We start from the raw sequence: 25,553 nt of genomic DNA, 5'->3' as shown, positions 1-25,553 counted from the left end.
CCTAACCTGCTTCAGTATCGAAGTGCCGGRAAAAAATATTGTTTTGGCCTTATCACTGTTTCGATTGCAAGATGTTTTGACAGCGTGCCTCGTTTCAACAGTCATTCCAGCCAAATGTAATGTAATAAAGTTATTGTTCAACTTCTTTCTATCATCATGTAGAAATGCCCAAATAATGTGTCTGTTTTTCCTAAATATAAGATTAAGAAATTACTGGTAACTTCCTATAGGCCTAGTAGGCCTATCAGTGAATGTGAAGCTCTGTCTGCGTTTATAATATAATTATGTTATGTAGATGTGTCTTATGCCTTTGAGGCAAATGTTAGTAATACGATTTAAATGTATTGAACGAAAAGCTCTAAATCTTTCCCCTCAACAAACTGTTTTTGATCTGTTATTCAGTTGCCAGAGTCAGCTGAGTACTACGTAAAAATGTACGTCATGGACCGTTAGCATATTGGCCAATTAAAAYGAACGACACTATTGATAATGGGCGCGTTTGACATTGCAGGCGAGTCGAAACTGACTGATCTACAAATCACATTGCAGCATAAATAACCATAGAGAATGATAGGGGCCTCTAGTGGCCAAAAGGCTATTAGCATGGGCAGCGCCATTGAGGTCTTCCACCATTTTAAYGTAGTCATCTGGGTGGGACTTCATTGGCTCATCCCTCCTGGTGACCCCTTTGGAGTCATGTCCAACCGGGTCATCGGGAGGGATCAGCCAATCGGGAAGAAGAACATGGACTACTTCAAAATGGAGATAGCCTCAATGGCGCTGCCCATGTTGTCACAGACGCTATAATGGGACAGATACAAAGATGAGTCCTATATCTATCTCTATGGAAATAACTTCTCAATGTAATTTGCAGATCAGTCAGTCAAAATGTACCCATGATACAACACGGTTTTGACGCGGTTGAACACGGCCATTAGGTGGGAAGGCCACTGTTTGCAATGGGACATATGTTTTATCGACGAATCTATTGTTTAGTCGTGTTATTGATATAGTAATGAAGCTGTCATGTCAATGCAACCTTTAATATTATAAATTCCTGGGCATGCGTTTCGATGCGTTTTTTTTTTTACTGACGATGGATTATCAGTTTCTAATGTAGTCATTGCTAGATAGGTAACGAGCACATTAGGTGCCCAGTAACTATAGCTAGCATAGCTTCTGAATGCTAATATTCCAAATGTTCGTGGTCGTCGTCTAGCTACGTATTTTGCCMAAAATTAACGGTAGCCAATGTTTACAATCTCGCTCGAGCCTTGTTTTGTGCGTTATTTCGCAACACGAGAAGGTTGTCATTTTCTCGTCGCTATTGCATGGACATMATGATGCGCGCGACTTGCGCACAATGTTTATATCGGTGAATTCTCGTGATATTCTACGATTTGATTAGTTTATTCGCGTTAATACCAACCACTCATCCTCGAATGTCTATGGAGGGGGACGAGGGAAACCGCGACCAATCGTCACGGGAAGAGTGGACACTCCTGTTTTGGACCACTCTCGCTGTCGTAGTGCCCGTGATCATTACTTTGTGGTGCAGTGTCCAACGCTCCAAACGGAAAATACACATGAAAGACTTCTTCCGCAAGAGCAAGCACGGTTGGCACTGCACGGACCTGTTCAACAAGCCCACCTACTGCTGTGTATGCCAACAACACATTCTACAAGGGGCGTTCTGCGACTGCTGCGGAGTGTGCGCCGACGAGACATGCCTGCGTCGCGCCGACCGGAGCCTTGTGTGCAAAGAGATTATGGCTCCGTCCCTAACGGATGGGACACTGGAGCACCGCTGGGTCCGGGGAAACGTCCCTCTCTGCAGTGTCTGTGCGGTCTGCAAGGAGCAATGTGGGAACCAACCGAAGCTGTGTGACTTTAGGTAATATTATTTTGCTTCTAGGCTGTCATTTGTGTGAGTTTTTGTCTGCCACATTAATCAGAGTGAAGCCCAGCGGGATGCAAAGGCGTTAGCTTTTATGTGTTTGGTTCTGGCACGAAAGATGGAGAGGGTGCTATTTGTCATTTTTCAATCATGGGGGAAGCTGAAGTTGCTTTATTTGCAAATTGACAGGAATTAATATCATGTYCTTTTCTTTTCGTGTACAATTCTTAACCAGCTCGCTGTCCATCTTTTGCCTTGACATTACAGTGAGCTCCGAATAAATTGTGCCTGATGGGTGTGTGTTTGTCCCTTGGCAGGTGTGTGTGGTGTCAGACCACGGTGCACGACGACTGCAAGCCCAGCCTGKCGGACGAGGAGCGCTGTGAGCTGGGCGAGTTCCGCAGCGTCATCATCCCCCCTCACTACCTCCACCACGTCAACAAGCTCCGCCGCAGGCACCCCGATGAGTACAGCAAGGTCATAGGTCACACCCAGGGAGGGGTCAGTGTCTGGGGTTAGGGTGTCCCAAATGGTGGATCGGAACCGACTGTTTGGTTGYATTACTAGCAACTACCAGTCCCTCTTGAGTCAGGTTAGAAGACTGGGTTGTGGCTTGAAACAGGTTTTGTTTACTTTAATTTTAACTGTGTGTGTGTGTGTCTAGCTGGCATCTGCCTGCGGGAGCAGCTGGACTCCAGTGCTGGTCCTGGCCAACACTCGCAGTGGGAACAACATGGGGGAGGCTCTGCTTGGAGAGTTCCGCACCATCCTCAACCCTGTCCAGGTCAGTCAGTCCTCTGTGTAGCATATTATGGAATTAATAAGATGTCTAGGTCAAATTGAACTGGYGCACAATAGGCACTCTTTCGAGTTAAAGTGATTGTGGAGGTGGCACGGTGATGGGATGCATAAACATCTCCCTCCCCTCCAATCCACTGTTTCCCTTTTCTGTCTGCTATCCTCTCCTTATCTCCTTACCTCTCTCCTTTTCTCTTTCTTCTCCTTTCCTCTTCTCCTCTCATTTCCTCTTCTCCTCTCCTTTCCTCTTCTCCTCTCTCCTCTTCTCCTCTTCTCCTCTCCTTTCCTCTCTCCTCTTCTCTTCTCTTCTCCTCTCCTTTCCTCTCTCTCCTTTCCTCTTCTCCTCTCCTTTCCTCTCTCCTCTTCTCCTCTCTCCTCCCCTCCTCTCTCAGGTGTTTGACCTGTCGGAGCTGCCTCCCTCTAAGGCCCTGCAGCTGTGCACCCTGCTGCCTCCAGGCAGTGTGAGGGTGCTGGTGTGTGGGGGGGACGGAACCGTGGGCTGGGTGCTGGATGCCATCGACACCATGAAGCTCAAGGTAAAGGACTGTGTGTTTTTACATGTGCAACATGACAATGGGCAGGTGCAAATGAGTCGTGCAGCTCTATGCCAAGAGACTGTTGTAACTGAAGTTGCAACTGAYGTTGCTGTAACTACTGTTGTTGTTGGTTATTATTATTGAATAAGACGTCTGTAGATGGCGTGCATGTTCCATTGGAATYGCATTCGCATCTAATCGCTATAGATATTTTCCGATAGCTCAAACGGTTGGCACGTTGTCAAGGAGGGCGGTCACGTGTGTTTGTGAGCAGAGGATCACTGGTTTGAGCCCGGTATAGGGACAGTGGAGGAAGATCTAATGTTAGCAGCACACTGACGTCTGTTTCACGTGTTGTATTGGTCTCCAGGGCCAAGATCAGTTCATCCCCAGGGTGATGATCCTGCCCCTGGGTACGGGGAACGACCTGTCCAACTCCCTGGGCTGGGGGTCGGGCTACGCCGGGGAGATCCCTGTGGAGCAGGTGCTCCGGAACGTCCTCGAAGCAGAGGTGGTCAAGATGGACAGGTCAGTGGAGAGCCAGAGGAAGTTGTGTAGCCTCCTGTGCTAATGCTACAATGCTACGTAACCCAAGTAATGTAGCCTGCTGTGCTAATGCTACGAAGCTCAAGTCATGTAGCCTCCTGTGCTAATGCTATGAAGCTCAAGTAACGGCTTATAATACTACGAAATCCAAGTCCTGTAGCCTTCTGTGCTAATGCTACAAAGCGCATGTAACGTAGCCTTCTGTGCTAATGCTACAAAGCGCATGTAACGTAGCCTTCTGTGCTAATGCTGCGACGCTCAATATCCCTAGTTCTATTTGTGTTGTAACATGGTTGTAAATKAWCCAGTATGATCTTCATTGTCCTAACAGGTGGAAAGTTCAGGTAGCCTCAAAGGGGCTCTACTTTCGTAAGCCAAAGGTGAGTTGCATTTCACMCTCTCTAAGCTAGCCTCTTTTGATCTTGTCCATTTSCCCTGCATTTTGATATAATTCAGCAACACATACTATATTCAGTGTGTGGCCCATACAGGAATCACACCTATAACTCTGGTGTTTCTACTGCCAGAACCATGGTCCAACCAAGTGATCCATTGCGATCATGGGGCTGTTCCAGAAAGCTGTATCAATTAGTAAGCCAGCTAACTGTCCRAAATTGCTTGAAATAACTTMTTTTTAAGAAAAAGGACTTAAAATTGACAWGGTATAATTGACTCGACAAACAACAACCAGTATACACRTTTTTAATKAACCRGAAAAACAAGTTMTATGGTTGTTTATCAACGTTAGCTGGKTAACTTAATCATCCTGCTTACTGGAATAGCCTACGTGATTGGCTATTCACTGTTTATACCCTTGATTTGATCAGTAAAGGACCTCCTAACTCGTGTGTCCTATTCTCATCAGGTCCTGTCCATGAATAACTATTTCTCAGTGGGCCCGGATGCCCTGATGGCKCTCAACTTCCACACCCACCGTGAGAAGACTCCCTCCTTCTTCTCCAGCCGAATCATCAACAAGGTCAGTCGGCCAAAAGACGCATCTGTAAATATTAACAAACACGTGCAAGCTACTTCACGTGGTTGAATTTACATACAGTATGAGAGGACGTATACAGGATGGTTGCTTGAGTGTCATGGTCGACACCTCGATTTGGGGAAAAAAATGCTTTAATGCTACTTTTCTCTCTTAGTCAAATACATTTGGAAATGCTTTTACTTACTGAATATTAGTTATGTGGTTGGTTGTTCTGTAAATAGCTGATTCAGAAWAGTCTAGGAGTGGTTATTTGGRTGAAAATGTAAAAAAKWWWTWTTTGAATTCGTTCAAACGTGACCTGCTTTTGATAACGCGTGTCCTATTGCTTTCCCCTTTATACTGGTCAAACTGTTGCCTTTCCTTCTAGGCTGTATATTTTATGTATGGCACCAAAGATTGCTTAGTTCAAGAATGCAAAGACCTGGATAAGAGGATTGAGGTAAGGCATGCAAGGAGACACACACGCAGACACACACAAACAACACACACACAGGCACACGCATTGTGGCCTCAGGGAACGACTCTCATGTCTGTTGTGCACTCTTTCACCTCTATGCCTCTGGAAGAATTGAATAGAATGTTCCGTTGCCTTGGTAAATGTCACAAACTTAAAATGAACTCAAGCATTCTTTGTGCGTTGTAGAATCCTTGGATGCCTCCTTGAACTAGCTGATACTCATATCATTTAATAATATTGTGTGCCCGTGTGTATTTGTGCGTGCCCGTGTGTATTTGTGCGTGCCCATGTGTATTTGTGCGTGCCCGTGTGTGTGCCCGTGTGTGTGTGTGCGTGCGTGCCCGTGTGTGCGTGCGTGCCCGTGTGTGTGCTCCCACAGTTGGAGCTGGATGGAGAGAGGGTGGCCTTGCCCAGTCTGGAGGGCATCATCGTGTGTAACATCGGCTACTGGGGCGGAGGCTGTCGTCTGTGGGAGGGCATGGGGGACGAGCCCTACCCCCCTACGCGGTGAGCACCACTGGCTCACACAGGACTTTAGACAATACAGAAATGGAGACAATAAAGGCTTCGAAAGCCCCACCATCAGACGGACGATGTCCATTGAAAAGTTGTTTGTGTATTATCACTGAAAGCATAACTCAAGATCACATTGTCCTTTTTTGTGAAGCCTTCATATACTCTATATTAGACCTTTTAGAGATGCTTCAGAAATCATTCATAAGCTAATGTCATGCGATCTAAAGGGTGATTTGTGAAGCATATATCTAGGCCTTATGAAGCCTTTATGAATGCTCTATAAAGCTTTTCTAAGGTGTTGTTTTCTAAGTGTTTTTTTCTTTCTCCTGTCCTCTCTCCCAGGCTGGATGACGGGCTGCTGGAGGTGGTGGGTGTGTATGGCTCCTTCCACTGTGCTCAGATCCAAGTCAAGATGGCCAACCCGGTGCGGCTGGGTCAGGCCCACACAGTCAGGGTGAGGTTACGGCACCATTCCACCACCACTTGCTGTTTTATCTCCACAGTGTGAGAGGACMGCAGTGGTGTACTGGACACATTTGTGTATTCTGTGTGKCCTTCCTGGTTCTGTCATTTTGACCKTAGCTGRATAGATACAGTACCAGTTTGAATGGCCATCTTTTGTAAGTAATGGAGTCATTTGCTAGTTTTGTCTTTGAACGTGGTTGGTTCATGTACAGTCAATGTACTGAAAATATGCTTTTACTGTGCTCATCACTGTTCAGCTCTTCCAAAGTAAAAAAATAAATAAAAAATGAACCTTCCCTCCACCTCTCACCTCTTCTTTCCTTTCCTCCGCCCATCTCTCTTACCACCTCTCCCTTCCTATCTCTCTGTAGCTGGTGCTGAAGACGTCCCGGATGCCCATGCAGGTGGACGGGGAGCCGTGGGCCCAGGGYCCGTGCACCATCACCATCACCCACAAGACCCAGGCCTTCATGCTCTACCACAGCGCCGAGCAGACGGACGACGACGACGAATCCAGCACCTCCGAGGCTGAGAGCTCCGCCCCCCATGACTCTCCCAAGCCAGCAGGTCCCGCCTCTGCTCGTGCCTGAGCCCCCAAGTTCCACCTCTTCAATGTTTCATCCATACCCCTCCTTTGTTCGTTGTAGTAAATGCTGATGACATAATGCCACGCTTGCACACTCCCCAGATGATAKAAGTGAGAGCTCAGGCATATTCCCGCCTCTGGGTAAAGGAGGGAGATGTTTCAGTGGAGGATGGTATATTTGCACTGATCCCTTGTTCTATAGTTATAACAGTTTGGCAGTGTTTCCCAACATGGACCCCGTGTGTCCCTGACTCAGGAGCAAGCATTGACCTCGACACTCGTACTCCTATGATAGAATATATATTTATATTTGTAAGTCAATCACTGGACGTTTGTTTCGTTAACTCTATTTCATGATGATGCACTGTTAATGCCATGTTGGCCAAATCCCCTATTCCATGTGCTGTATTGCRCAGACACTAGTTAGTGGTTACTAAGTCTTAAGAAAATGTTACTTGATTATATTTCTTAAAATGAGTTTATTAGGACTCCTAGTTAACCATTCCTAGTGAACTAGCCGTTGCTTATGAAGGATTTATTCACAGGTTTTATCATTTCGACAAAATGTCTACCACTGTCTGTTAACGTACTCCTACTTTTTTTTGCAATATTTTGTCCTTTTCTTAATTAGACCTCTTTGTGTTGGGCACTTCTTCTTGCACTGTAGGAATTACTCCATAGGATATAGTTAGAATTGTACCATCCCTCAAAACCGAGTTGCAACTGCTCAAAGTATTCATAGGTATGGTTATATTACACTGTATCTATTTTGTTTATGTTGTCCACGATGGAAAGATTGTTTATTTCAAACACTTTTTAATGTCTTCTTGCTGCTTAGCACTAGACAAACCGCAAGGTGACTCCCTATGTCTGTCACATAGAAATAGATGAGCATCTAGCCATTCTATTTCTATGGTGTGTCGACTGTCAATGTTTATTACCACTGAATGTTTTAATGATCTGTGATTGGGGCTTTTCTGAATCTCTGTCACCTTTTTTTGTCATTTTAGTGAGGTCAAAGTTGAGATAATATCAGGTTTGTTACAGCCATAATCTAAAGTTATAGGTGGTGTTCCAGGTCGACTGTTATGCTGAAACGCTGCGCACCTGGTTCCTAAGCACTTCTGCAGGTCCCTAAGCTCGTGGAACCAGTCTGACCACTTTGTTCGCCATTCTATTTCAAATCACGTGCAGTAGAACAGAATGGTTAACAGCAATCCGATTGGTTCCACCAGGTTACAAGGTCCCCCCTGTCCATATAAGCTTATTCCGTGTGAGCTATAAGGAAAACTGATCCTAGATCAGCACTCCTAATCATCTGCGCAGCGTGACTGCAAAAAATATGACCTGGAACGTCTCCTAAAAGTCTCGGCGCTTAAGAGATTAAGCCAGAGCCAACTATTGGCATCAACTGTATAACAGGAGGATTGTCAATGTTAATCTAAAGCTTCGGAGGTCCATAGTTATCAATATAATGCCAATGCTTGTGATATACAAGTGCTTACATTCCCTTTGTGTGTGTTAAGCCGTTAGGTAATCGTCTCGTTGCTTGAGGACACCCATTTTGTGTATCTGCGCGTCTACTGTATGTTTACAGCAAACCTGAATGTTCTAGAAACAGATCTGAGCATCTTAACTGTGGACAGAAATGTTATTTCAAACAGTATAGGTCAACTCTTACCCTATGAGGTCCGGAGCCTGCTGGTTTTCTGTTCAACCTGATAATGATTTGCACACACCTGGTGTCCCAGGTCTAAATCAATCCCTGATTAGAGGGGAACAATGACAAAATGCAGTGGAACTGGCTTCGAGGTCCAGAGTTGAGTTTAATGGGTATAGAGCCCCATACTGGAGGTGTCATAATATCCATAAAACCTAGCGGTCAAACAGGGAAATGGTTCCAATTGTTTTTCCACCATTCATATTTCCTGTTTTACATTTACATTTTACATTTAAGTCATTTAGCAGACGCTCTTATCCAGAGCGACTTACAAACATTTAAGGGCTGTGTTTCGTGTAGGCTAACCCTGGCGTGACGTTTTGATAATCATGTGAATCTCTCGGACAAGGTGACTTATCAATATATTCAGCTCCATTTACTCTTAGATTTGAAAATGCTAATTAGCATCAAAGTAGAAATGCAAAACTACAAATCCCTGTAAGCTCCTGCACGTCATCTCTAGCTGACACCTTTGCTAACAGGTATTGTGTCAATTTAAAATTTGCACAAAACCGTTCACAGAACTGTCCATTTAAAAATATTCTGCCAATTTCCTCATTACTGCATTTAACAAACATTAGACACATGAATCCAGAGATTCTTACCTTTCCTTCAATTCTCGTCCAGATCGGCATTTGTAGTTCTTTATGATAGCCACATGAACAGCTAATTAACATTTCATTTTTGGTGGGGTAAATACAGGCAAATATATTTATAAAGGTCACCTTTTCCTAGAGAGATTTGCCTGGTTATCAAAACATCACGTCAGGGTAAGCCTACATGAAACACAGCCCTTATTTTAAGTGTTTCTAAAATCCCCCATGGGATGTGACTGCTAGGTTTTATGGGTCATACTGTGGTACTCTATAGGCTGTGAGGTTTTTTAGAAATGTGATTGCATTGCTGGAGAAATGGCCTACTTTCATTCCACGTGTTTTGGAAAATGAGGTTTGTCGAAGAGCTTGTACTGTATGCCACCGAATGTTCTCAATTAGATTGTCTTCAGATATTGAATGGTAATGGATAGTCTTGGTAGTTTATGTACATGTCATTATGTCTACACTTAACGATGGAAGGAGACCCGTGATAGTCTATTGCTGATACATTTTCCTGTAAAGATTTGAGTAAAATTTACAGCGTACCATGAGGAACAGTATATTTGGGGATATATTTAGCTACACATTTMGTTTTTGCAGTCAAACCACTGTACATAAATGAAAATGATTGCTGTGGGAAGTGTCAAAGAAATGAGTTTGTCATAACAGCACTTTACTGGCGTAATAGAACGGAACGCATATGACTCCATCTAATGGTATGAAACTTGCCATCTGCTTTGTGGCCATTTAAAAAGAAAAGATGGATCGAGAGATGGATAAATTACTTTTATTGTAAGCAAACAATGAATCACTTTTGAAGCAATTAAAAACAGAGAAACATTTAAGCGACAAAGACGAAAACCATCTTTACTGAGTTTGCTACTACAGATGTTGAAACGGATCATTTCACTGGAATGTAATAAGCAATGTAAATTAGAATTTGGAAACACCAATAATAAATATTTTCATATGTATTATGAATGTCATTTTTCTAATACGTACATTATTTCATTGTCAGTTTTGCAAGTATATAATAGGAAAAGCAATATCAGGGCTTTTCCTTCCCGTGCACTTAGTCTACTCCTGAGCAGTTTGAAGTAATATAATCACCAAATGCAGTATATATGTGTCTAGATATGTGGAACAAATAAGCCATAAACACCACACTCATTAGTAACTATATGTATTTGTATGTGATACATTTTTGGAGGAATACATTAGCACAAATAGCTTATAATAGTAGATCATGAGGGGACATTATCAAGTTGTCTTTTAACAAGATTAAACCCCTTATACGCAAACAGAATCAATACCTTACCCTTTGAAACACAACCAACAATTTCTAATATCTTTTTCAGTTGAACACAAGACCCAATCAAACTGAAAGTCAGTAAACCAAACCAACACGAAGTACACCATTAGCACATTAATTAAGAACCGAGCTTATGAGACGGAAGGAATGGACAGAGAGGATAACATGCTAACACACGAGGACCATGACTATGGCCCTCTGATCTTTGCTCTTTATCTGGCGTTGTGTACGCGAGTCGTTCAAACTTTGTCCAAACCTTTGGGGATCTCTTAAACAGCCAGTGGCAATAATGGCTTAAATCCAGCAAATGAATTCATCTTTTCCTTAAAATATCAGCTTGCCTTCATTCCACTAACAGTAGAAATCACTTAAATCAGGAAAACGAGTGTTTCTATAGAGGGAGAAGGCAATGACACCAACTATTCATTTGGCACGGGGCTTTGCAAAGCAAAACGAATCCATCACATGCTATTCTCAACTTGCTCTCCGATCATAGCGATGGCTGTATATCCATAAACGGAAGTTCCAATCCACAATATCAGAGACATGAATTATGAGAAGCATGCACCCACATCACAGACAATGGTGACACCCACAGATGTCCAAACTAACACCAACAGACCATCACTGTGCTACAGATATGTACCCTTCTAGGACATGAGAAGGCCCTAGCTATGGGCTATAGCTAAATTGGCTATAACTTGGGCCCAGAGTTTTTCCTTTGTCTGGTCACAGACAGGAAAACCCCCAGCCCTAAATCATCCCTATTTACAAAACCCACAGAGTTGGAAAAACTCCTGTTCACAGGGTCTAAATGACCTCTGCTTGTTCTTATGGGCCAGGCTGGGTCTATCTAGCCTGGTTGCCAGAAATCCTCTGCCCTGTTCACTGTAATTCTAAACCAAATGCAGATCTGGCAACCAGGCTAGGTTCTATCAAGCCTGTAGTAGCAGTGTCCTAGTAGCAGTGTCAGGAAGCGCTTTCAGCACATCCTCACACTGCACCATGCGGAAACCCCCTTCACTTACAGGCTCTATGTGAGACACTGTAGCGAAATGTGTTAGATCAAGAAAAAAAGTGAACGATACCCACTTTTCCTTTGGGGGTATCAAGAATAATGTGGATGTTTTTCTGTTCGATTCATTAATGGTGGTGTTATTGGATATGACATTCCGTAATGCGGAATGCCTGACACCAGCAAAAGCCACCCACTCTCTTGCATAGGTGTGCCAGTACATGGCCTTCTGAACGTTGTGGTACTGTTCATATACAGCAGATAACATACATGTTTATTCATGTTGTTTTGTGTACATTACATGTGATTACTGTGTACTGCCAAGACCCACGCCAAGAGATCATAAGCTCTGATAAAAACAGGCTGTAAACAGCTACCCACAGACCACTTAAATGTATCTGTAAATAAACTGGATGATCAAGACATTTAGCCAGGACTACAGAACAGGAGAAAAAACTAATTCGCCTGGTTCAAATACCACTTAGTAGTCGTGTTTGCCTATAACACATAACCATTTGCGAATCAGACATGAATGATCACAATGTCAGATAATTCCTTCTATCCAGCCAATGGAACTCGCTATGTCAGAGTAACCATTAAGGAATAAATCAACTTAAAATCCTTTACGGCATGCTGCTGACATCACAACAGCGGTAAAACAAAAGGTAGTAAGGATGTCATCGTGCTTTTGACAATACAATAATATTGTATAATCATTTGTAATGTTCCTTTACCTGTATGCAAGTGCTTAGTTTTCATTAGTTGCTGATTAACAAATGCTGCCTGTTTAGAGGTTGCTGTAGTTACAAGAGACCGAAGTCCAAAATGATATGACCTACACTGCATTATTACTATAGTCAGTGACTACAACCAAATAATAACCTTTAAGGTACATTTCCAATATAAGCTCCCAATATCAGTATGATTAAGTAATTTATTGACCCAGATGCTGTATATTCTAATTATTTGCGAGGGAGAAGAATGTGTGTGTGGTGTGTGTGTGTGTGTGTGTGTGTTGTGTTAACTTCTTAAGACTGCAGCTTGCACAGGCTAACAGACGAGCCGCTGGAGAAGAGCCAGAACGCCGGGTACACTGCCTCGGCGAACTGGAACACAAACGTATGGAAAGGGTATGCCCGGTCCTGAACGTTATAGAAAGTGGCCGTTCCCTCTTCGCAATCCAGCAGCACGCCGACGCGGGTCGGATTCGGGTTCTGCAGTACAGTCTCACTGCTGGCGTGCCAGGCCGACAGCTTGACGTTGAACCACTCCACGCACCAGGACTGGGTGTTACGCCCCAGCCGGCTAGCCGGACCCTTCCGGTCGATGCTGTTGTAGGCCAGGCCGATGCCGGTGAAGTTGTTGCTACTCATCTTGACCTCCCAGTAGTGGCGGCCGCGGGAGAAGCCCTTGGAASTGAGCACCTGGCTGCAGACAGAGAAGCGGGCGGGGCAATCGGGGTAATGGGTGGGCTCGTCTGACACAGAGGCCACGGTCATGTTCTCTGTGAGGGAGATGCGCTTGTGGGCCGTTTTGGGGTCAAGGGTGAGAACCGTGCCATCTGGTGAGGGAGAGACAGGAGGTAAGATTCTCTCTCGCACGCAAACACACCCATTGCACACACTTTTCTAAAAGTTCCTTCAGAATGCAGTACTTGTTCTCAAGCTAGTGTTAGGATTAAATGTAGATAAGTGGTTAGACCACAGTCTATTTCCACTACAGACAACCCATCTTTTTTGTTTGGTATGCCTTTTTGTATATTGTTATACTTGACATCATATGAACAACAACAACCAACATGAGCCGTCTCCCCTAGAGACATTTACAACACCCTGTTGACTTATGTTGAATGCACACTCAGAGGTTACAGACTTGCCAGAAGATTCCGATGGAGCAGTGTGGATAAAAGGTCAAATTTGGAGCACAGTGGCATATCCCATCCCTGCATCGAGGTACGTTTTCCATCCCACATCTCACGCCGGCTCCACGGTATCTTAATGTAACCATGACTGAGTTCCGACCCCAGTGCAGCTCAGTGTAAACAAGCGTAACGGTAGGGTCGGTATCTTCTGGCAAATTTATAGCCTATCCTAGCTTCCCTAGACTGAGCCAGAGTCGGTTTGCTACGTGGTTTCGGTAAACACTTTTGCGAACTTACATTGTAGAAGKTCATTTCGTTTTGCTGCAGACGTGATACTTGGGGGAACACTTGGTTGTCCTGTAAGAGAAATACCATGACATTAGTTTAGTAGAGTGCATAGGTGACTTTGATAAACCAGAGGGGTATTCCAGAAAGCCSGATTAGGGAGTTGGCGAGATCTGTCAAAGTAGAATTTGAGCAAACTCCGGATTTACGGTTCCAGAAAGAGAGGTCGACCTATAGCCTGATCAACCATAGCAACGAATGCTCGGAAGCAAACCTGCTACCTAAGWGGTTAACTTGATCTTAGYCTGTCCTGGTGAATAAAGACGGGGCTTCTCCGCCAATCAGATTGTTSTCCGTCACTATGGCCTGTYCCTTTGCGGAAAACATAATTGACATCAGAGCCTTTGTAATGCACGGCAAACAACGAAGGGAACAAACTATTGGACCTCGACTAGATCCTTGAACTCATTCAGAAGGTTATTTTCTGAAACCTTTTCCGCACAATCAATATCTGGCCAACTTACTCAACCTGTACGTAGCCAATGTAATCCAACGTGGTTTCGCCTTAACTGATATTGGCCTACAAACTCTGCATTACTTAGCAATTTTTTGGCCTCTGGAAGTTTCCTGTACAATGAGGGCGACGCTGAACGATTTTTGCAAGGCAACTGTGCGCAGAGCCGTTTTTTAATGTCTTTGTTGCATTCCCTGCCCATCAAGCGGTCCATATAATCAAGGAGGTCTTTAACAGAATTGCAGGTACAGCAGGCTGCGCTGCTTTGCTAATCTCAAATGAATAAACCTAAGCAACATGACGAAAAATGATAAATAGCCTAATTCATCCGGCAGATTTCGCAAACAGCATTGGTGTTACAACTTAACATAGAACACATTGTTGCCCATGTTGTCATGAAAAGCACTCAATAAATGATTCATCTTATATAGGCTATGGAATGGGCCTACCATTGCAATTGTGACGTAAGTAAATTGTAGTAGCCTATTGGTCCATAGCCGTGACACGACTATCACCAGCGTTGCAATAACAGTGCTCTATAAAGTGAAAGCATCATTACTAGTCACCCGTGTGTGTAAGCTAGGCCTATTAGATATTGGAATTGGGCCGCTTCACTTAAGCATTTACTCGGTCTGCAATTTTCTGCCAGGCACCCTCTCTGACTTCTGCAGCTGCGGCTGTATTACATTTTTTGGGTAAATATGTGAACATATTTGTTGTATGTTACAATAGTTTCTTGTTCTAAATTTGTGAAATATTGGGCTGTGTCTTTTTTGAATCCATAGCTGTAGTTTATTTCTGTCATCGACATGAGGCCCTTTTTGAATGTTGCGYGCCAGTTGTCGGATCAACCAATCTGCAATTCGCTTAGCGTAATTACTTAAACGAGAAGCAGACGTTCTGGRACCAAGAAATCACGTACTCCCTCATCTGGTTAAGAGAAGCGGGATATTTTCAGGGAAACCTAAATATGTAAAACCATCTTTCTGGACCCCCCCCCCAGTTGCGACAAGTATCCAGAATTGCATTCAAATTTGTCATTGGAGGCTCACTTATAGAATTCAGCTGCTTGAGCAGAGGATATCATTTTAAGCAACATTTCCCCAGTGTATAGATATTTTTTTGCATGAACAACAGTTCTACCTGGGTCCTCCTTGTTCCTGGGTATGGGTTCTGCTGATTGTCCTCTGGGGTGGTCCCTTGGTGTGTGTGGAACAGGAGTGGCGAACTCTCTGGGAGCATTAGGTGGCTTTTGGGGATTTTCTGAGGGAGACAAACAACTAATTTAGAATATCTTTTCATATCAAATGATTGCAGGCAGTRCTTTTACGCAATATTGTATGAGTCAGCTGCTGCCTAAAACATGTAGGTTAAAGGAATAGTTACTTTTTGGCAATTTTTGGCAATTAAGCCCCCCCCCCTTTTTTTTTTTTACTTACCCAGAGTCCGATGAACTCATTGATACCATATTAGTGTCTGCATGCAGTTTGAAGGAAGTTGAAGGTAGTTTCTGACGCGATTGCTAACAAGTAGTAGCACAATGTCTGGAAGTCTATGGGAGCATATAGCCAAAATGTGCTTATTTGACAAAATGTCAATCCCTTTAAGCGCTCTCTCCAACTAAGGTTTGCGGAACAGACTGAACAGCCCTGTTAAACCGGATCATAAACAAAAAAYGTGTCATGCACAGCACACCTGTTATCTGAGCTTGGCAGTAATTGATGTAAACACACAGAAAAACACTGAAAAATCAGTTCTCACTGTCAGCCTTATGTTCTTTCCCTTCCTTGTGATCTCGTTTCTTGTCTGACTCTGAAAGCGAGAAATGGTTGAGAGACTTGTAGGATAAAAAAGTAACTCTGGGTCATAGTTGACCCTTTAGAGGTGTAAATATAGTGGTATAATTGGCAGTAAGTCTTTAYTGACAGTACAACAATGATCTGCCATCTGGTTTTTGAACCATTCACGTCACAGATGTTTCTGACTGAATAGAACGAGCTGTATTTGTCCTGTTTTTGCCTGGTCTGATAAGGAAATGGAGACCTAGTCGGTGCATCGTATTCTATGTTTGTTGAACGGTTCAATGTAGTGTCTTGGTAGAATGTACCTAGACACTAAAAAGGCCACAACAACCCATCTTGTAATAGCCTACTTCTCTCTCGGTTTGAATCTTGTGGAGGCTTCTTCCTCTGGTTTGCCCTGAGGGGGGCTCCTGGGCTGTGGGATCTAGGCATTCTCGGATGACCTTGTGGTGGCATGCCTCCTGAAACAAAAACCAGATGAAACTTTAGATAGTGTCACACTGTATCAAAGTAAATACAGTGCCCAAGGTCGTGATTAGGCTATGAGTGACCACCACAACGAGTCTATTACTTATTTCACAAACTATTGTGGCTGTACAATTTAGCCKGACAAAAGCCATACCTTTCTGGAAAGTTACAACCGCTACTGTATGCCAGCGAGAGTTATTATGTAGCTATTATAAAGACRAGGGCATAACGGCACTCACCCATTTCAAAGAAGTTTGGCATCAGAGGAGGACCAAACCTCTGAGCTGTAGGGAAGAAATCACATTTTATTGGTAATGTACACATATTTAGCAGGTGTAGCGAGAGGCTTATGTTCCTAGCTCCAACAGTGCAGTAATAACAACACACCCAAATCTCAAAAATAAAAAATGAATTAAGAAGTATTACAACGAGCAATTTCAGAGTGCCGAAAATAAATGTATACACTGCGTGTATAAAACATTAAGAACACCTTCCTTTGCCGTCAGAACAGCCTCAATTCGTCGGGGCATGGACTCTACAATAGGGATGGGCATATGACATTTTACTGTTCTAGTACTCACATAATTTGAGTGCTCTAATTAAAAAAATATATAATAAATGAAACACACGGRAAAATGTGTGCATTTGTCTAAGCCAACAGCACGCAACCATGCATAACTTATCATAACCATTACAGATAAGTTCTAATCGCTCGATTGCCATTCACTGAAACCATAATGAGCTATGTTAAGGCGTCAGTTAGTTCGGCTGGCGCCTAGCCAACCTTGGCTAGCCTAACCGAACGTGTGTGCTCGCATACTCTCCCGTAAGACCTTAGTTTGAAAATCGAGAGAGAAAAAAAGCAGCAATAGTACTGTTTGTCCATTTTGAGACGCTGTAGCCAGTATACACTTCCTCAAAATAGTCAGAGTTAATCTAAAATACCGTCAAAATTAATGACGTTTGAGTTTTTGCCGACGATCTTAGTCACGYAATTTTACATCTTACTAAGATGTTTTGTGCAGTTTTTTTTTTAATGGAAAAACGTGCATGAAAGAGTTGTGTCTCCTTGAATGACAGACTTTATTGAAGAATCCCTATTGTTGACCAATCACTGAYGAATGGGCGTGACTTCGACTCCGAACTCCGGCTTGCCTCCAGAACATTTTTGTGTGTGCCCGAACAGCCGAAAAAAATCTCGCCAAAGTACCAAAACTAACAAAAACGTCACAATAACATGCACAAACTCWACCGAACTGTTTCGCCTGGGCAGCACGCAGACGCTTTTACATGCTCGGCTCTGGTGGTCACAGCTGCGCTTTGTAGTGGCAAAAGACGTAACGCGAGATGTCTGCTGCTGCTTGTCCAGCGCCGAGAACGTTTCTTTGTGCTTGATAAGCATGTGATTTGTTGTGGTTTCTGCTCGGTATCAGACACATTTTTTTGCTTCAGTTGCACTTCTCCACTCGGATGAGAAATCAAACTGGCATTCTATCAACAGACAGCGCTCTGCTGTGTAGCCTCTTTGTTTCTCTCTGGTAAAATGCTAGATTAACTTCAAGCAAAACATTAGATTAGGAAATGTAGCTGGTTACATTCTTTCTATGATAAACATTAGACAGTTTGAGCTCTCCAAACAACCTGTACACTACGAGAATGAGAACGCTATGCCGTATTAATACATTGAAGAAACAGAAATTACCATCACCAAACATTCTAGATTAATGGGGAAATGGCAATGATTAACGGTAGCCTACATCTACTACTGTTGATACTTTTGATAATAGCAGGGATTTCATAATCTGTGACAAACAATTCACACCATGACAACAATGAATATGTATGAATTGGCGGGAGAGCGAGCACGGAGAAAGACGTGCCTGGCACTTTGTCTCACAGTATTTTATTTTTTAAATCTATGGTTAGAGAGAGATTTTTGACATCCTGCCCGTCCCCACTCTACAAGGTGTCAAGCGTTCCACAGGGATGCTGGCCCATGTTGACGCCAATGCTTCCCACAGTTGTTTCAAGTTGGCTGGATGTCCTTTGGGTGGTGGACCATTCTCGATACACATGGGATACACATGGGAAACTGCTGCGTGTGAAAAACCCAGCAGCGTTGCACTTCTTGACACTAAAATCGGTGCGCCTGGCACCTACTACCAAAGGCACATAAATATTTTGTCTTGCCCATTCACCCTCTGAATGGCACACATACACAATCCACACCTCAATTGTCTCAAGGCTTCAAAATCATTTTTTTAACATGTCTAATACCCCCATCTACACTGAATGAAGTGGATTTAACAAGTGGCATCAATAAGGGATCATAGCTTTCATCTGGATTTACCTGGTCAGTCTCATGGAAAAAAACAGKTGTTCTTAATGGTTTGTACACTATGTATATGATGGTGTGTATACACATTATGAATAGAAATTGTATTTAAAGCCGTAGTTAAATACGATAGGCCTTGACTACAGTATATACACACATGAAGTGGGTTAAACAGTAAGTAAACATTATTAAAGTGACCAGTGTTCAATGACTATGTAAATAGGGCGGCAGACTCTAAGGTCCAGGGTTGAGTACAGGGTGATAGCCGTCTAGTAACACTGACTAAAGTTCAGGGCAGGGTACTGGGCGGAGGCCGGCTAGTGGTGACTATTTCACTTAGGTATTCTAAGTATAATGCTTGGAATCTGGAAAGCAAACGCCTCACCACCAGATTGSTAACCAATTTGAGGGATGAGATGTTGGATTGTGAATTATTGTTTGATTGGACTCATTGTTTGATCCCTTATTGCTCTCCAATATAAAAATCACCATTGYTGAACATGTCCATGCAAGCTTCTGGAATTTAATTAAATATCACAAGGCATCATACAAATGSCGCCCATAAGCACGTTTCATACACTTGTATACACACACACACCTGGTTGGAGTATCTGCAGTCTGGCCTCTACCGGCTGTTTCAGTACATGTGTGAGATGCTCCCTCAGGACTGCAGAGTAGGCATGCCAGGCTGCCACGGCCTTAGAGTCCAAGTTGACCTTCGGGGTATAGGGGTCAAAGGCCACCGCTGCCGGCATGTCAACTGAGGCCTGTCCCAAAGGTAAAAACCAACAATAAGATATATTATAGTCAATATTATAATTTCARGACCACTGAGCTAAGGTTAGCYCACTGAGCTAAGGTTAGCYCACTGAGCTAAGGCCRGGAGCTGACGCAAGTCTTCTGCTTTCAGWTRARGTTGCTCATCAMCTGAGTGAGAGCAGTTCACCGAAGCCACCTTCGCTACACTGGACTCACCTGTAGGAAAGCCAYGGTCTGAGTCTGACTGAGCAGGCTGTTGATGCCATCTTTTGCTGCGCTAAGCTTCGCAATGTTCTGGTTGAACTTCTTTATGAGGTTCTGGAGTTTGGTCTGACCGCTCTCCTGCTCGCGGTCCACAGTGTTCAGAGCCTCACGCTCGTCACGGTCCAGCAGCGCCCGGATTTGGCGGTACTCGTCCTCCAGAGCTCTCTTCCTGCTGGCTGCAGAGTCCTGGAGGAGACGGACACACAGTATACGTGGAGTTCTCAAATGGATCTCACAGCATCTCACACCGCTCTTACAGTGACTGTTCGCTATTTACTTTTTCCAGGTGCTCAAAGCTTTCAAACTGCTTTATACGTTGATTACTTCCTAGTGAATACAGTAGTTAAGACATTTTCTTGAGTCTCTGGTTTAAAAAGTGATAGCTCACCTTAAACTTGCTCTGCTGGTCACTCATCTGAGAGATGACCATCTGGTTCTTGTCCATCTTTCCTTCCAGCAGACTCAACTTGCCCCTCAAATCAGACTGAATGAGACATGAATGAATATCATCTTCCACCAAATAAAACATTTCTAACACTTAAGATGAGTTCACTTTTGTTTTCTTTTAGGATTAGTGATTTGATCAATGACATCACATCTGTAGCAAAATAGGGTAAACGGTCAGTAGTGAGGCTTAAACCAGTGACCTTACGCCTGTAGCCTAGCGGTTAAGAGTGTTGGGCCAGTAACCAAAAGGTGGTTTGAATCCCCGTGCCGGGAAAAGGTGGAGAAATCTGCCGTTCTGCCCTTGAGCAAGGCAGTTAACCCCTAACAACTGCTCCCCGGGTGCTGATGACATGGACGTCGATTAAGGCAGCCCCATTCACCGCTCCGATTCAGAGGGGTTGGGTTAAATGCGGAAGACACATTTCGGTTGAACGCATTGTTGTGCATGGACGTCTGCCTTAATCGACGACTAAGTATCCCAACAGAACAGTATGCTAGGTATTTCACCAGATGTATAAATGTGAAGCATCTGGTTAGTTTCCACTCACTACCAAATATTGTGATGAGAGGAAGCCCAGGGGCCGGCAGTGGTAGAAGGATTTTGGCCAACATTCAGTTATCCATTTCCAAAACTAGAATCTGTAACAGAGTGAACTGTGTTTTGTAGACTAACTTTTGCCAAAGTTTCTTAAAACCATGTGGTTTAGGAGTGGAAGGGCGAATTGAGTTATTCTACACACACTTCAGAGTAGGCGTTCCATAATAGAAATATGCAAATAGATGCTAGAACGAGCCAATAGGATCTCACTAGCTCGTGCTTGGTCTGCCCACTATGATTAATTTGCTCCCATTGAAACGACAGGCTCTGGTCTATCCCCTTTCCCTTATAAAAAAAAGTCCAGACCTCTAGACAGTTGTAATGCACTACATGGGGGCAATGGGCTGGCACAACACTACTGTATGCCTGACCGTGGATGGGGTGTATTAAAATATATATTGTGAACTTACCTCTTGCAGTGCCCGTTGTTCATCAGGGTTGGAGAAGGTACAGCCTTTATGCACCTGCTGCAGACAGACACCACAGATACAGCGGCCATGTTGGACACAGTAGAACTCCATCAGCTTGTGGTGGTCGGGGCAGATACGGTCGCGCAGGTCGCCCAGAGGCTCGTTCAGCTGATGCGCGCCAAACACTGGGTTCTCATGATGAGGCCTCACGTGCTCAAGGCAGAACGACGCCATACAGGTGAGGCAGGTCTTGAAYGCTTTGGCTTCCATACAGGTGTCRCACAAGATARCCACCTCTTTGGGCTCCATCTTGACCGCATCCCACWTGATTAAGTCGYCYRTCTCAYTGGGGAGGTCGCTTTTATTYGAYTTCATTTTGAACGTTTCCACAACAGTGCTGAGGACGGTGTTCTTCTTCAGCTCTGGTTTGGTGGTGAAGTGGGTCCGGCATTGTGGACAGCTGTAGTTGTCTTTCCAGGTTTCTAGGAGACACTCTTGGCAAAAGTTGTGTCCACATGGAATTGTCACCGGACAGTCGAAAGGACATAGGCAGATGCTACAGCTCAGTTCGTCTTCGAGACTCATGAGGGAAAACATATCGTCGGCCATGATGGAACTACAACTGTCTGCTGCTGTGCTGTCTGTGAGTATTCTGTTTAAACTACTATTCTGCCAACAGCAGAAATGACGTCACCGTTGTATGGAAACCTTCAAAATAAAAGCCCACATTTCAAAACATTGCAATGTTGATAACTCATTCTAAAGATATTAAATTGTAATCAATTGCCATTTACATGGTGCTTATATGCAAGGCCCAAAAAAATTAAGTGTAAAAAAAATTAAGACTACCTGGTATAGCTATTGGTATGTTCACAATATTGGGGTAGTTCCACCAATTAGGTGCCTTTTGGAGTAGTGCAACTTTGTGGGGGAAAAATTATTTAGCTGAACTTTAACATGTCAAAATGCACATGTTACACTTAATTAAAAAAATAATAATCCCAATCCCTTAAATATTTTTTGGGGGTGACAAATAAAGTAGAAGGGTTGACCACAAATAAAGTAGCAGGGTTGACCACAAATAAAGTAGCAGGGTTGACCACAAAAAGTAGCAGAGTTGACCACAAATAAAGTAGCAGGGTTGACCACAAATAAAGTAGCAGAGTTGACCACAAATAAAGTAGAAGGGTTGACCACAAATAAAGTAGCAGGGTTGACCACAAAAAGTAGCAGAGTTGACCACAAATAAAGTAGCAGGGTTGACCACAAAAAGTAGCAGAGTTGACCACAAATAAAGTAGCAGAGTTGACCACAAATAAAGTAGCAAGGTTAACCACAAATAAAGTATCAGGGTTGACCACAAATAAAGTAGCAGAGTTGACCACAAATAAAGTAGCAGGACTGACCACAAATAAAGTAGCAGGACTGACCCACAAATAAAGTAGCAGGACTGACCCACAAATAAAGTAGCAGAGTTGACCACAAATAAAGTAGCAGGGTTGACCACAAATAAAGTAGCAGGGTTGACCACAAATAAAGTAGCAGGGTTGACCACAATTAAAGTTGTAGGGTTGACCACAAATAAAGTAGAAGGGTTGACCACAAATAAAGTAGCAGGGTTGACCACAAATAAAGTAGCAGAGTTGACCACAAATAAAGTAGCAGGACTGCCCACAAATAAAGTAGCAGGACTGACCACAAATAAAGTAGCAGGACTGACCACAAATAAAGTAGCAGGACTGACCACAAATAAAGTAGAGGGACTGACCACAAATAAAGTAGCAGAGTTGACCACAAATAAAGTAGCAGAGTTGACCACAAATAAAGTAGCAGAGTTGACCACAAATAAAGTAGCAGGGTTGACCAACAAAATAAAGTAGCAGGTTGACCACAAAAAAAGAAAATTAAAGTAGCAGAGTTGGACCACAAATAAAGTAGCAGAGTTGACCACAAATAAAGTAGCAGAAGTTGACCACAAATAAAGTAGCGAGAGTTGACCACAAATAAAGTAGCAGGTTTGACCCAAATAAAGTAGCAGAGTTGACCACAAAAAGTAGCAGAGTTGACACAAATAAAGTAGCAGAGTTGACCACAAATAAGTAGCAGATATTGACCACAAATAAAGTAGCAAGTTGATACCACAAATAAAGTAGCAGGTTGACCACAAATAAAGTAGCAGAGTTGACCACAAATAAATGTAGCAAGAAGTATGACCACAAATAAAGTAGCAGAGTTGACCCAAAAAAGTAGCAGAGTTGACCACAAATAAAGTAGCAGAGTTGACACAAATAAAGTAGCAAGGGTTGACCACAAATAATGTAGCAGGTTGACCACAAATAAAGTAGCAGGGTTGACCACAATAAAGTAGAAGGTTGACCACAAATAAAGTAGCAGGGTTGACCACAAATAAAGTAGGCAGGTTGAACCACAAATAAAGTAGCAGGGTTTAGACCACAATAAAGTAGCAGGTTGACCACAAATAAAGTAGCAGGGCTTGACCACAAATAAAGTAGCAGGGTTGACCACAAATAAAGTAGCAGGAGTTGACCACAAATAAAGTAGCGAGAGTTGAACAAAAATAAAGTAGCTGGGAGAGTTGACCATAAAATAAAGGGAGTTGACAAATAAATAAAGTAGCAGGTTGATGTGTTATTCTCGACTCGCTCAGTTTTCCCGCCACAAAGCACCAGAAAATGGCAAAAAGAGTAGAACCAGCTCACCTGCTTTTTACACTGATTTGACTATTAGATGTCCAATTAAAACTTTTTACAGGAATAGCTTCACCATATTAAAATGCGAGTTCAGTTAACGTAAAGTGTTGACTTAAATCTTGGACAGATTTGTTTAATTGCTTAAATTAATCACAAATCACATTATTTATTTAATCTTCAGAAATTACTGTCAGTGTAACAGTATTGCTTCAGCCCCTCTCCAATCGATTCCCTAAAAGCTGCGGCCCTTCAAGGGAAATAACTACTTGCAAGGGAAATAACTACTTTGCAAGGGAAATAACTACTTGCGAAAACTAAGGGCAAATATACTACTTGCAAGTGGAAATAACTACTTGCAAGGGAAATAACTAATTGGCAAGGGAAATAACTACTTCAAGGTCTGAGGGCGTGACGTCACTGATTGAAACGCAACTAGCAAGCACGACTAACTATCTAGCCGTTTCACACAGGTTGCAAAAACATAACWAGGGCTTTACAATGATTGTGAAAACTTGGGGAACATCGGCACAAATAGTTGTTTTTTCTCTATAAACCAGTATGTAATTCAGTGTATATAGGGTAGGCCGTCATTGTAAATGACTTGCCTAGTTAAATAAAGGTTAAATAAAAAAATTAAACATACATTTATTTTTTGCATTGTGACCAATGGAATGGGTGGAGTAAAAGGCCAGCAACACTCTGAATTAACATAACAGTATTTGTGTAAACTTTCAAATGAAATGCTGGTATAAATAATGAAATATAAAAGATAGCACCTTGGAAAAATAACCTTTGAAAAACAGTTGTACGTAACTACTGTTAAACAAAAGGATAGTCAAAGCTTTCCATGCCCTTGCAGGGAGACTCTTATTTTGAAAGAAAATCCTGTCGCTAGTAGAACGGTATTCTAGTTTCAGTGCGTCACTCTGGCGAAACGAAACTTATTGGCAATTTTCGCTTCTGTGGTTTAGCTACGGAATATTTGAGTTTTTAAGATACTATCGTTGCGCGAAGTCATTATCTACTTTATYTTGATTCTARCCTTACCGTTTCCCCTTTTGRATAGAGAAATTATTAYCAAAGATGTTKTGTTATTACATTATTTGCTTGAGTGAAGTGGCCAGCTRTATCTGTATTAGGCCTTCATGATTTTATTTATTTTTATAAAATGTTCCTRAACACGTATGATATTTTAAGTAAAGTAGCCAAMGGAATCAAACTTACCAGGTTGTAAAGTGCACTGACAGCTGCCAAACGTATTYTACGTACGTCCCCTGACTTGTCCGAGTTCTGAGTAGCTGTCTGTGGATTCTTCTTCGGTGGGGTTTATCGGCAGTTGGCWTCCAACATTATGGTGCATTACCGCCACCTACTGTACTGGAGCGTGGCCCAGTCTCTCTTAAAAAAAGACAACAAAAAATGTARACTGTATATAATGACGTTCTACTTAGTATACTCTTTAAACTAATTTCCTGTATCCACTTCTCCCTTATACTGGATCTCAGCCTCTTCCCCCCTCATACTGCCTACACTGTGCCAATACAWGCTCCACTGTCTCTGTTTCCTGGCAATAATCACACTTTCCTGTTGGATGCTTTCCCATAAAGTCTTATTTAACTGRCTGTGTCCCACCCCTAATCTTGTAAAAATAGCCCCCT

The 25,553-nt window shown here is 43.0% G+C and overlaps 2 protein-coding genes across 3 annotated transcripts; one reads left to right on the top strand and one right to left on the bottom strand.

The window, feature by feature from the left end:
• The first annotated feature begins 915 nt into the window (after positions 1-915).
• LOC111956496 (diacylglycerol kinase epsilon) lies at positions 916-7,332 on the top strand. Of its 2 annotated transcripts, none has more exons than XM_023977056.2 (11): positions 916-1,894; positions 2,215-2,374; positions 2,562-2,681; positions 3,088-3,231; positions 3,602-3,759; positions 4,109-4,157; positions 4,643-4,756; positions 5,142-5,213; positions 5,611-5,738; positions 6,090-6,201; positions 6,584-7,332. In XM_023977056.2, exons 1-11 carry the CDS (start codon positions 1,443-1,445, stop codon positions 6,800-6,802), a joined length of 1,728 nt encoding a protein of 575 aa, XP_023832824.1. In that variant the 5' UTR covers positions 916-1,442; the 3' UTR covers positions 6,803-7,332. The 2 variants fall into 2 exon arrangements, with proteins under 2 accessions (XP_023832824.1, XP_023832750.1); XM_023976982.2 differs by having other exon boundaries at positions 2,215-2,398.
• Positions 7,333-12,004: 4,672 nt separating this feature from the next.
• LOC111956399 (E3 ubiquitin/ISG15 ligase TRIM25) lies at positions 12,005-25,209 on the bottom strand. Its single transcript, XM_023976886.2, has 10 exons — positions 25,120-25,209; positions 21,185-21,892; positions 20,118-20,213; positions 19,682-19,915; positions 19,305-19,473; positions 16,611-16,655; positions 16,254-16,364; positions 15,245-15,364; positions 13,600-13,659; positions 12,005-13,002 (listed from the first exon to the last, which is right to left on the bottom strand). The coding sequence occupies exons 2-10, from the start codon at positions 21,791-21,793 to the stop codon at positions 12,470-12,472; spliced, it is 1,977 nt and encodes a 658-aa protein (XP_023832654.1). The 5' UTR covers positions 21,794-21,892; positions 25,120-25,209; the 3' UTR covers positions 12,005-12,469.
• Positions 25,210-25,553: the final 344 nt, after the last annotated feature.

The sequence above is a fragment of the Salvelinus sp. IW2-2015 genome, linkage group LG1, assembly GCF_002910315.2.
Source record: "Salvelinus sp. IW2-2015 linkage group LG1, ASM291031v2, whole genome shotgun sequence".
Lineage (NCBI taxonomy): Eukaryota > Metazoa > Chordata > Actinopteri > Salmoniformes > Salmonidae > Salvelinus > Salvelinus sp. IW2-2015.
Note: the sequence above shows the minus strand (reverse complement) of the source record. Positions and strands in the feature narration are given on the sequence as shown.